A 12,809-nucleotide genomic window follows, 5' to 3' on the forward strand; every position below is an offset into this window, starting at 1 on the left:
CTGTTAAGAATAGCAGAGTGAGTATCTTGATGTCATTGAGACCAGTGGATGGCAACCAGGGGCCATTCTGTGTCCCCAGGGGCCATGTGGCAATGTCTGGGGACATTTGTGGCTGTCACAACTCAGGTGACAGGTGACACACTGAGTCACCAAGGCCCCCCACAGAGAATGACCCAGCCTCCGTGGCCACAGGGCCGAGGGGGAGAGATCTCACTTTATAGGCCGGAAGTCGAAGGGTGGATGGTCACCTGCTTCAGGCACGCAGAGTCACAAGCTGAGTGACCTGACCCAGGACCCTGACTCCTGACCTGGAGCCCTTTTCCCCAGAGACACGGACCACGGGCACACACAGCACTGCGGTGGTGAAAGACCCCGGCCCAGACGAAGGGGGAGCGCGTGCGGCGTCCTCCCCAGGAACGTGCTGATCCCGGCCCCGTCTCGGCAGCACCAGCAGCCCTTAGGCGCCTGACGCTGGCAAGTCATCCTTTACCTGGGCGCTGGCTAGCATGTTCGGTGCTGGTTTCTCTCCGCTGCACGGTTTTCATGCCTAGCTTCTATTCATGGTAGGGCCATGATGTTTTCTTTTCAAATTGATTTAAGGAGAAGACACGCTGAAGTCAAGGCAGGGGTGACTAGCAGACGAGGTGGCACTCGGCTGAGGCGGTGGATGGCCAGGGCCTGGTCCCCAGCATCCTGGCTTGCGTGGCCGCTCGCCCACGGACGCACAGAGGCGCTAAGGCCAGGGAGGACTCTATGCACAGCGGAGGCCTGGCCCACCCCTGCTCGTGCAGCAGAGGGTGTGATGGTACTCACGCACCGCAAGAAACGACTCTCCCCGTGCTCAGGAAACAGACTTTGGTCCACTGAACAGCGGAGATAAGACACCCTCGCCTCACGCACAGCACAGAAAAACAGATACAAAGTGGCCTGCTGATCTGGCTTCTTTCTAACTTGTTGGCAAAACCCATCAAGATTTAAGATGCATGTAGCTTCAATTCATCTCTCTTACAGCTGGGAATTTTCTCTAAGGCAGGATTTTCGACACTTGGCGCTGCAAACATTAGGGCCGGGCCATTCTCTGCGGGGGGCCACCCTGGGGTGGGGTGTGGAGCAGCACCCCTGCCCCCACCCCCTCGATACTGGGAGCACCCCCAGTCGTGACAACCACAGATGTCCCCAGACACGGCCCAGTGTCCCCTGGGCGTGGGGGGTGGGGCAGACCACCCCTGTCTGAGGACCATTAACATACTCCCAGGAGGTCACGAGGATAAATGTAGGAAGATTTCACTGCAGTATTGTTTACAACACCAAAGCAAAACCCAAACCAGAAACTGGCAACAGCTGAAGTGCCCATCAGTGTGGACTTCTTAACTAAACTGTGGTACATCCATGCCCCCAGGACATCCACAGTTAAAGGATTCTCTGGGTGCTGACTGCAATGGACTAAATGTCTGTGTTCCCACAGAATTCAAATGTTAGACCCTACCCCCCAGTGTGATGTATTGGGAGGTGATTAGGTCACGAGGGTGGAGCCCTCATGAAGGGGATCAGTGCCCTTATAAAAAGGAACCCCAGGGCTTCCCTGGTGGCGCAGTGGTTGAGAGTCTGCCTGCTGATGCAGGGGACACGGGTTCGTGCCCCGGTCCAGGAAGATCCCACATGCCGCGGAACGGCTGGGCCCGTGAGCCATGGCCGCTGAGCCTGCGCGTCCGGAGCCTGTGCTCCGCAACGGGAGAGGCCACAGCAGTGAGAGGCCCGCATACCACACACACACACACAAAAAGGAACCCCAGAGAGCTCCCTGACCCTTCACCATGTGAGGACAGGGTGATATGACAGCATCTGTGAACAAGGAAGAGGCCCTCGCCAGACACCGAGTCTGCCTTGGACTTGGACTCCCAGCCCTTGCAACAGCGAGAAATAAATGCCGGCTGTTTATAAGCCGCCCTGGCTGTGGTATTGTCACAGCGGCCTCAAAGGACTGAGACACGGATGTTGATGGGAAGGTTGCTGAGGTTTATCTTAAATGAAAAGAGCAAAGAGCAGACCAGCATGTACACTGTGCTTCTGCTAACAGAAGTGTTTGCAGAAGTGTTTCTAAAAATGGAAAGGCGCTTACCCTCCCAGGAGGCTGTGGGACACCACCAGTAGCCAGTGAAGCGGTCAAATTCTTCCTGGATGACGAAGGTGGCTACACCCGCGGATCTGGGGTCGTCAAGGACACTGGACAAGCCTGGATGGGGAGGGGGCCGGGCGAGAGATGAGGAGTCTGGTTTAGAGCAGGGCTTCTCCCCTGGCACGGCTGACATCAGGGCTGGACCGTTCTCTGTGGGGGCATCCTGGGCGCTGTGGGGTGTGCAGCAGTCTCCCTGGCCGCACCCACTCGATGCCAGGAGCATCCTCACCTCACTGTGACAGCTGAAAATGTCTCACACATGGCCAGTACCCCAGTCGCCCCTGGCTGAGAAGCTCAGGTTTAGTGAGAGGGCACCAGGGCCTTGGGGCAGGACAGGAGGCAGGGATCAGGGTCAGAGGCCACAACCCATGCAGTCCCGCAGATATATCTGCACAGGATTGATGTCACTGTCGACAAGCTGGGGCCTGAGGGGAAGGCCGGGTCTGGTGAGTTCTGGGCTGGAAGAATGGCATGGGGACAGGAGAGTGGAGGCAGGAGGGGCTGAGGGGAGCAGAGGCGCACAAGTGTCCGGCGTGGAGGCCAGGCCCCAGTGGCCGGGGCGATTCACGCAGAGGAAGACCCTGAACCAGGCAGCTGGACTCTTTGTGGGGCCAGAGGAGGAGCCATGGGAGGGGGGCCGTGGGATCACGGTCTGGGAAGGCGCCTGGTGGTCCGGCAGGGAGCACAGTGACAGGGGTGGGAGTCTTTCTAGAAGCTGGACTGGTGGCTGTGATGACAGACCACACCAGGGGTGCCGGTTCCGTCCGCCCCGCCCTCCTCCCGGCGCCCTCCACCCGGCCTCACCCTTGTGGCAGAAGGTCAGCCGCTGCTCCTCGCCCGTCTCGATGTTGGCCACCCACAGGTCGCTGTTGTTGATGAAGGAGAAGAAGGCGGGGTCGGCGGGGCAGATCTTGGGGTCCATCCGGGGCCCGGAACACTGGGTCTTGATTTCCAGGGGCTTCATGGGGGACACCTGGGGACACACAGAGACCCAGCTCAGGGGGCCAGGAGGCCGCCACCTGCCCCGCCTCCCCCCACCAGAGAGCGGGGGCGCACCATGAAGCCGTTCTTGCCGCCGTCCCGGCAGTGAAAGAGACTGTTGCTGGCCTGGAAGAGGAAGAGGCCGCTCTCGCTGTGGAAGTCGTAGGAGGTGATGCCGAAGACGCCCAGGCGCTTCCGCTCCCGCAGGAGTTCCTCTTCCCGGGAGTAGACCCCGTGGTGCGGCGTGGCCTGGGGACACATTGGGCAGGGCCGGGGGGCGGGGCGGAACACCGGCATCAGCAGCTGGAGGCTCCAGCACCCTGGCCACAGAGCGGCACAGACGGGCAGGGCTGCGGGGCTCACCTGTAGTTGCAACCTCCTCACCCCCCACCAAATCGCTCTAGGACACATGAGGCCCTCCTCTGCCCCCAGGGCCACCCTACATCCTACAGACCCCCGCCCTCCCTCCCTGGTCACAGCCTCTTCCTGCGAGAGTATTCGAGCTGAAGCCACCCACCACCAGCCGTTCATGCTCTTGGCATGGGTAGGGGTGGGGCAGATTCCACACCTGACCACCCTAACACCTGACCTTGGGCAGGGCGGGCAGGTAAACTATGGTGGACACCATGCAGCTGCCCCAAGAAGAATTCTGAAGATGATGTGGAAATTCAGAGGAACGTTAAAGGGAAGAAATACATTTTTATTTTCTTAATTTATTAATTTTTTTTTTTTTTTTTTTGTGGCTGTGCTGCGTGGCATGCATGGTCTTAGTCCTCCGACCAGGGATCGAACCTGCGCCCCCTGCAGCAGAAGCGCGGAGTCCTAACCACTGGACCGCCAGGGAATTCCCAGAAATGCATTTTTAAAGAGCAGAATCCAAAGCACAATGAGCCCCACGCTGCGAGGAAAGCCGTGTGAATAGGAGTTGGTCAGCCCGGGACAGGGGACAGGCAGAAGAGAGGGGCTGCACGGGTTCCCTTCCCTGCGTACTGTCATATTTTATTTTTGATCAAAAATAAATCAACATACACCAGTGCACAAAGCACTCTCGCCGCTCACCGGCCGTCTGCCCCTCTGGAAGCGAGGTGACTTTGAGCGGCATCCATTATTAGCTAAATTTCTATAAAAGGGTCTCGGCCCAAGTTACTTGCACGCCGTTGGTGAGGCATTTAAGAGGAAGACGTGCTTCTGACGGGAGCTGTCGCCGCAAGCTACACGCTGGGGCTCGGGTGTGCACCAAAGGGAGGGGGTGGGTGTGGCACAGGTGTCCAGGGCCAGGCGCTCCTCTCTGAGGGGCTGCCGTTAAGCGGGGGATGGGCTGGGACCCCCTCAGGAGGGGTGGGGTGGGTGCAGGGCCCAAGGAAGCTGAGTGAGGCCGAAGAAGGGGCTGCCGTGCGCCCACCTGCCTTGCCCACCGGGAGGGCCCGACTCCCATGGCTCACCTGAAAGTGATCCAGCATCTGCTTCCAGGACAGGAGCAGCAGTGCTTCCTTCCGCACCTTCCTGGGGATCTCGGAGTAGAGGAGGGAGTTCTCTCGGCTGCCATAGGGCATCCCTTGGGAGGAAGAGAGGAAAACCAGAATGGGCGCCCTTGCCAGGGTCGGGGCGAGGGACTCGGGCGGGACCGGCCTCGGGCCCTGACTCCCCATGGCTGGGCCCGGCTGGTTCCTCCTGCTTCTACAGCACCCCGACGGCACACCCCTCCCCAGAGAAGCCACGGACCCTGGGTTACACCCGCCAGCAGGAGCAGCAGGCAATTCCACCTGCGATGTTAGTGCTGAATATCTTAGCCTCAGTTACTGAAGAAATAGCGCACAATGGGGCTTCCCTGGTGGCCAAGTGGATAAGACTCCATGCTCCCAATGCAGGGGGCCCGGGTTGGATCCCTGCTTGGGGAACTAGATCCTATATGCATGCCACTACTAAGAAGTCCGCATGCCGCAACTAAGACCTGGCGCAGCCAAAATAAATAAATGAATAAATAAATAAAAAGAAACAGCACACAAGAGGATGAAAAACAGGGGGTTGGTCAGTGATTCCCAACTCTCCACAGGTTGGGCTCTGGTCCAGGAATTAATCGAGGATCAGAGAACGGGCAAAGCTCCAGAAGGACTGGGAAATGTGTATCCAGTCCAGCCTCTCCCATTCGGTGCTGCGGACACCGGGACCGGTCATCCTCTGGGGGGCAATCCCAGGCACTGGGGGGTGTGGAGCAGCCTCCCTGGCCCCATCCACTGGATGCCAAGAGCACCCCCAGTGTGACAACCACAGACGTCCCCAGACACTGCTGAGCATCATCCCCTGGGGCAGGAGCACCCCGACTGAGAACCGCTGAGCTAATGTAACCTTATCTGTAAAATACAGTAGCTGCCTAGCGAGACCTCTGTGTGGATGAAGTGAGGTAAGAGATAAAAGCACTCAGCACAAACAGCGGCAACTAAAACAAGGACGTATCTTCTAACCAGGTTTCTTTCGGCCACGCCACACCCTGTGTGGGATCCTAGTTTCCCGACCAGGGATCAAACCCATGCCCCCTGCAGTGGAAGCACGAAGTCCTAACCACTGGACTGCCAGGGAAGTCCCAACTGGAAGTGCCTCTGCCTCGATGGATGACGATACTATGGCTGTTAACAAAGTTAATGGCGGGAGCAGAATGGTTCTCGGGAAGCTTTGGGTTCCCCACTCTCTGGGCAACAAGGTGAGGGACTGGGGCAGAGCCCCCCGGCAGCAGGCGGGATGCTCTGCGGTGGCCCAGGAATGCGCTGTGGCCAACAGCGGGTCACAGAAAGCAGGCGTCCCGCTTTGACCCCTCTCAATCCCAAATTTCTCCAGGAGGAAGGCTCGGTTTGGTGCTGGCCTCTCTTCCTCGTAGGCGCTCTCACTTTTTTTTTTTTTTTTTGCAGTACGCGGGCCTTTCACTGTTGTGACTTCTCCCGTTGTGGAGCACAGGCTCCGGACACGCAGGCTCAGCAGCCATGGCTCACGGGCCCAGCCGCTCCGCGGCATGTGGGATCCTCCCGGACCGGGGCACGAACCCATGTCCCCTGCATCGGCAGGCAGACTCTCAACCACTGCGCCACCAGGGAAGCCCCAGCGCTCTCACTTCTAAGAGTGGGAGAACAGGCGGGCCGCCCCGCAAGCTTGGCACCTCCAGAGCTAGATAGAGCTTCATAAATAATACCTATTCCACCACAGTAACTCTTATGGGTAGCTTCTCAATATGGCAAGTGACTCGCGTCTTCCACTCATGACAAAGTTTCCTCATGAAGTATAGTTAGTAAAAAAAGAGTGAAAACGCAAGCTACAAGTGGGAAGCATTCACAATTCGACTTCTAAGGACTCTCTAAGCTACCACAGCTGGAATCATTCCCAGCTAGAGGCACGGATGTGACGCCGCCCGTCTGAGTTGCCAACGGGGCCATCTTCCGAAGTTCACAAGACAAGTTGGGACGAGAATCGTGCAGTGCATGATTCCATTTCTTTCTTTTTTTTTTTTTTTTGGCCACACGGCTTGTGGGATCTTAGTTCCCAGACCAGGGATGGAACCGCGCCCCCTGCAGTGGAAGCGCGGAGTCTTAACCACTGGACCGCCAGGGGAAGTCCCTGTGATTCCATTTCTGTGAAACGTCCAGAACAGGCAAATCCAGAGACAGGAAGCAAGTCAGTGGGTCGCTATGGGCTGGGGGAGGGGGATAGGGAGTGACTGCTAATGGGTACAGGGTTGCTTTCTGGGGTGATGGAATGTTCTGGAATTTGACTGCAGTGATGGTTGCACAATACTGTGACTGTACCCAAAACCACCAAGCTCTCCACCTTTAAGAGAGAATTTTATGGGATGTGAATTACATCTCAATTTAAAAAAAAGCAAACACCACGCAGCGTGGTGGCTGGGAGGGCCAGCGTGGAAAGCTGGGAGGGAGCAGGTGGCCACTCTCGGCCGAGCGCTGTGGGCTCTGGACAGCCCCTGTCCACAGGCTCTCTGGGAGCCGGAGCCTTCCAAACAGGAAATCAACGGGGCAGCCTTGCCAAGGACATCAGAGCTGCCTCCCCCTGCCAACAATTCATAAGCAGTGACATGAAACAGCCCATCCCGGCACATTCCCTGGAGGAGCTGCCCTCGGCAGGCACCTATGCCGGTGTGCACGGCAAGGGTCTGGGACGGCTGACCACGGCCGCTGACTTCTGCTATCACGGTCCCCCCTGCGCCTCCTCTTACCAGCTCCACTCCATCTCTGGGGACAGCACCCCACCCCAAAGCCCACCAGCACGGCAGGTGGCCCAGGCCTGGGCAAACACCGCGTGGCCTGGATGAGGGGCCACGTGGGGCGTGTGACCCTGGACCTGGACACAGGACAAGAGGGACCCCCTAAGGGACTCCCAGTACTGTCTGGGGCCCCGTGCCCTCCTCCACCAAATGCAGGACACCCGTTTGCAGGGGGGAGGAGCCAACCCACTAGGAGCAGTTGAGCCCTGGAACCATCTTCCAGGGACGTGCCCGAGCAGCAGGCACGTTCCCTTTTCTGTTCCATCCCACGTGCACTGGGCTCCCAATGAGCCTTCCCAGAGGACGGTGACTGGCAAGCCTGGGGCCCGCCCAGGAGGCAGGGGTCTCAGGGGAGCAGGGGGCGGGCTGGGCATCGCCCCTAGAGGTCCTTTCTGTTCAATCCATAAATGCTTCTGGCTGCCAGCATTCCCCTGGCACCAGGCTAGTGCAGACAGGTTATAAATACATGGGGGTTCTGGGGAGACCTGCCCCAGGAACTTGGACATGGAGTGAGGTCAAGGGTACTCCGAGGGTGTTGAGTGATGCAGACTGGATCAGCTCAAGGGTGAGCAACGTCACCCCAAGAGAAGTAGGATGGCTTTGGGCTGTTCTAGGCACTTTTTGGAGCCACAGTGGGTCCACAGTCCTTGTCTGGAGCTGCCCCCTACAAGAGTGGGCCCTCAGCACCTGCTATAGATGGCAGGGACCGCCCGCCCCAGGCCAAGGATGACTGGATGAGTGGATGTCTGAGCCAATCATACTCGCTGTCCCAGAAATTCAGAGAAAGCTGGTCCATTTCTGCTGGTGGCTGGAACCAGACGTGCAATCCCGGGAGTGTGGCAGTGGAAGGTAGGTGGGCAGTGAGGGTGGAGCCATGGAGAGAAACATACGAGGGCAGATGCCTGGACTCCATATGGTTGGGCTTCTCAGTGCTGGTCATGAGGCTGGGGGGTTCCCTGACACACCCGTGTCCTTACTATGAGGGGCCCTTGGTGGCTCAAAGTAGCTCGGAGCATTTCTGTCCCTTTCGGCAGCTCTGTGGTTGGCTTAGCAATGGCTACGCTCATGTCCTAATCCCTGGAAACTGTATGTTACCTTCCTGGCAAAAGGGCCTTTGCAGACGGGATGACGTTAAAGACCTCTAGCTGGGAAGATTAGTCTGGATTATCTCAGTGGGCCCTAAATGTAATCTCCTGCTTTATCAGAGGGAGACAGAGAGATTACAGACACACAGGAGAGGAGGAGGCGATGAGACCACAGACGCAAAGACTGCAGTGACGATGAGACCACAGACGCAAAGACTGCAGTGACGCAGCCACAAGCCAAGGAATGCCGGTGGCCGCCAGAAGCCTCAAGAGGCAAAGAACGGATTCTCCCCTAGAGCCTCCGGAAGAAGACTGGCCCTGCGGACACCTTGACTGGCCCAGAGAAACTGATTTCAGACTTCTGGCTTCCGGAACTGAGAGAGAATACGTTTCTGTTGTTTTAAACCACTGAGTCGGTGGGCGTTTGTTTCAGTAGCAGCCCCAGGAAGCTCATATAAGTACCGTGACCAGGACGGCACCTTGAACTTGAGAGAGTGAGAGGTCCAACAGAGACTGCGTTGGGAGAAAGGGATTGGGGGCCACGGAACCACAGGAAAAAAAAGAGAGAGGCAACAGCTCACCACTGTCCCAGAGCCTTGGCCACTTTCGGTCCTAACAGCCAACTCTCCCTTGGGTAAATGAAACTTGAAGCATGCCCTAATCTCTCCTAGGCTAGAGTTGGCAAACATTTTTCTGCAAGGGGCCAGAGACAGTAAGTATTTTTGGCTTTGCGGACCATATGACCTCTGTTGCAATTATGCTCAAAAGCAGCCATAGACGGTCTGTAAACCAGTGGGCATGGCTGTGCACCGGCCAAACTAGATTTCTAAAAACAGATAGCCGTCGCTTGCCGACCCTTCTAGACCATTCCTCTCTCTGCCTCTGCTTGCCAAACTGCCATATGGTTTCCACATGGGCCTCTAGGAGGAGAGACGGCATGGACTCATGGACTGTGGGAAAGGGAGAGCCATCTGGCGTCCATCTCAGTCACTCTCACGGTCCTCGGCGTGGGGTCAGCCTCAGGCAGGGGATGACCTTCACTCATTCATTCACTCCATCACTCGCTTCCAATACTGACGGCGGGCTGACTGGGGGCAGGCTGAGGATACACAGAGAAAGTGCTGGCCTCCAATGTCCAGTGCTGAGGTTAAAAACCTGCTCTGGACCAACAATAACGTGTCAGGCTACTTACAAAGGGACATGCTTGGCACTGTTCCTTTCTGCCCTGGAAGACCTTTAAGCGAAATTCATTTGCTCAACAGGTATTTGCTGTCCCCCTACCAGGAGCCAGGCCCTGGCCCAGCTGCTGAGGCCACAGGTGTACACGACGCCTCATCTGTGCCCCAAAGGCCGGCAGGGAACACAAACACATAAATAATTGCCAATGACGTAGAAAGTGCTGCTCTCAAGGCACATACCGGGAGGCAGACGTGATTAGCCATTCACCTGCTTAGCCGCCAGGGATCTCGGGCAGGGAGAGCAAACCCCAACTGTCAGCCCACGAGGCAAAGGTGCCACCGTGGCACCTTTCCTTGAGCCTCAGGTTCCTTCTTAACGCGTTGCTAGCCGGCAAGCATCTACTTGAGTTACTTTCAACTCCCACTGAGGGGAAGTCAAGTTGTTCACTAGCCAGGCCCAGCCCAGCCCAGGTGGCGGGGAAGTGACTCAGGGGGCGGGCCCCGCTGACGAGGGCTAGAAACAATCTCAGGGCCTCAGACCCACAGGCCAGGCCCGAACCATGGTGCTGCTGTAACACAGATGGAGCAGGACTGCCCTCTGCTCTGGTCACATACACATCTGAGCCCCGTGGGGGACCCTTGCCCCACACTTTCACTGTAAACAGATGTCATCCACAGGTGGCATCGCAACATGGGTAGCACTACGTCATTCATGGGACAGTTTGCCCAGGGCCAGGCCCTCTATTGGGACCTTCTAACTAATTGGACTGGGCAACATCTGGAGACTAGAGGACTTAGTAACAGCTGTCCCAGAAATGCTGCCCGGCTCGAGGGCAGCCGTGGGGGTCCGAGGGGAGCCCGGGGGCTTACCCAGGTAGTAGAGGCGGTGGGAGTGGGGGCCCGACTCGTCCGTCTTCTGCACAAACTGGAAGTCATGTGGAGCTTTGTTGACGATGAGGCCCGAGTTCTTGCGGCTGCCGTGGATGATACTCCGGAGCCCGTCCCACGAGTGCTTCTGCACCTGGAAGCGGGAGGTTGGGTCCTCCATCTCGACTGCGTCACCCCGGTCGGATGTCGGCGCCCCAGTGGCCATCCTCTCCGCCCCCTCGGAATTCAGCGAGAAGCTACGAGGAGGGAGGGACGGGTGGGAAGACAATGAGAAGGTGGGGGGGCGGTACCTAGGTTCCACTTACAAGCTGCCTCCCATCAGACTCTCCAACTCCCCTGGCAGGGCCCCAGCCCCATGCAACCTTCCCTGCCCCGCCTAAGTATTTCTCAAATCGTTCCTCTTCTCTCCATCCACGAATCCTGAGATCCAGGCCACCATCACCTCTCAGCTGAATGACCGCAACCGTCTCTCAGCTTGACTGCACATGCACTGCAAATCGGATCCCCTGACTTAAAACCCTTCCTTGTTTTTCCACACCCTCCAGGGTTAGAAACCAGCGCTCACCACGGCCTTCGATGGTTTCTGCCCTCTGACCTCTGCCAGGCCCTCACACCTCACCCACCTTCATTACTAGGCCTCGGGCAAACTGGCCTTCTCTCAGCTGCCCAAACAGGCCAGACTGCTTCCTGCCCCAGGGCCTTTGCTTGTGCTATCCTTTCTGCCTGGAACACTTTTTTTCCTCTTTCTACTGGACTAACTTCTAATCAGATCTCAGCTTAAGTATCTGTCGGGTCCTCAGGTGAACATCTGTACCAAAACCTGTCTCTCCGTTCACCTTTCACCTGCCACCTGGTTGCCCTGCCCTCCGAGCATTCGTCACAGTGGCTGTTCACGGGTCCCCTTTCTGTCTCCCCCGCGTCTGTCCCGTTCACAGCAGCGTCTCAGCACCTCACACGGCCCCGGCACACAGGAAGCATTCCTCGGAGAGCCACAGAAATCATGGTCTCCCCTACAGCCCGCTGGGAGACACAGTCACTCCCGCACCAAGAACTGAGCGTTAAGCAGTGGGTCTGCAAACCTCCTCACCGGTGCTGTCAGCTTGCTGGCCAGCGGGGGAACCTCTCGTGCCTCACCAGAGGTGCTCAGAGGCCCAGGCAGATATTCGCTGGACATCGGGGGAGCTCCACGTGAGAGGATGGATGTGCAACCCTCCCCCAGAGGCCATCCCACTCTCTCCTCCCCGTCCAGGGGCAGCGGCTGCTGTGCAACGGCTCCCCCCTACCCCCACCCCCGCTGCTCAGCACACTTCTTGACTGAACAGGGCTGGCCAGACAAATATTTGTTTTAGGGAAATCTAAACATGGCCACGGTGACCCGGTTCTGGAAGAGCCAGGGTCGTCTAGCGAGGCCAGCCAATGTGAGTGGGCCGGGCTCGAGTTCCTGCGAGGGCACCGAATGGCTGGAGGCCTCGCCAGACGCTGGGATTCCTCATCCTCTGGGATTAGCGGCTTTGCAGGCACAAGTCTGAGTTCCCTTGCAGGAGGGGACGGCTTTAGAGAAGTCATGGACAGAGCTGGTGCCCCCCTTCCAGTGGGAGGCTTAAGACTCCCAGAAGGCTTTGCCCCTTGCCAATACGAGACCCTGAAGTGACCACCACAGGACAAAGGACCCCTGCCCGCTCTGAGAGGCAAGGGGAGAAAGAGACACGAGGCGGTTCCCATGGTTCCTGAGCACCCACTGCAGGCTGATTATCAGAGTGCCCTTTCCAACCGCGCCCCCTGCTCAGTCCTCCCTGACCCAGCCGGGCTGGGGAAGAGCGGTGGCGGGGCAACAAGCTGGCGTGTCCTGTCCCCCAGACACTTCAGCTCCTCCCACGGCGGCTTTGAAGACACGGATCACAGGCCATCAGAGCCTGCGGGGCCCTCGGGTCAAATAAAGCAAACCCTGGAAGGACAGAAGCCTTGCCGAGGGGCACGCGTGGCCCGTCCCGGCCTGCCGCAGAGCTGCGGTTCACCTCGAGGGCAGCAGGGGCCACGGGCGGTGCTGGGCAGGGGCCGGGCCAGGACCGGCTGAGTGCTGCAGAGCCCACACGGCCCCAAGCGCTGCTGGCACCAAGCCCAGAAAACCAAGGCAGGGGATGTCCTCTAACCCGCCGAGCCCCCCACCGACTCGGCTGCCACAATTCAAGCCCCACTCATGGCAAAAGAACAGACCGTGGCCTCCAGGGCTCCCACGG

General features: G+C 58.2%; 1 protein-coding gene across 4 annotated transcripts in view; it reads right to left on the bottom strand.

Annotated features, from left to right (window-relative positions):
- The window catches only part of DPP9 (dipeptidyl peptidase 9), a 41,161-nt gene that overhangs the window by 22,845 nt on the left and 5,507 nt on the right, over positions 1 to 12,809 (bottom strand). For 3 of the 4 annotated variants that reach the window (XM_082836390.1, XM_082836392.1, XM_082836393.1), the window contains exons 4-8: positions 10,555 to 10,808; positions 4,600 to 4,712; positions 3,233 to 3,406; positions 2,981 to 3,149; positions 2,120 to 2,233 (exon numbers count right to left, since the gene is read on the bottom strand). In XM_082836390.1, the coding sequence (XP_082692516.1) occupies positions 2,120 to 2,233; positions 2,981 to 3,149; positions 3,233 to 3,406; positions 4,600 to 4,712; positions 10,555 to 10,808 (824 nt within the window). Of the gene's footprint in view, positions 1 to 2,119; positions 2,234 to 2,980; positions 3,150 to 3,232; positions 3,407 to 4,599; positions 4,713 to 10,554; positions 10,809 to 11,659; positions 11,793 to 12,809 lie in introns of those variants that run through there. The other variant, XM_082836391.1, reaches the window with a different exon arrangement.

Source organism: Leucopleurus acutus (assembly GCF_964270905.1).
Source record: "Leucopleurus acutus genome assembly, chromosome: 3".
NCBI classification, from domain to species: Eukaryota; Metazoa; Chordata; class Mammalia; order Artiodactyla; family Delphinidae; genus Leucopleurus; species Leucopleurus acutus.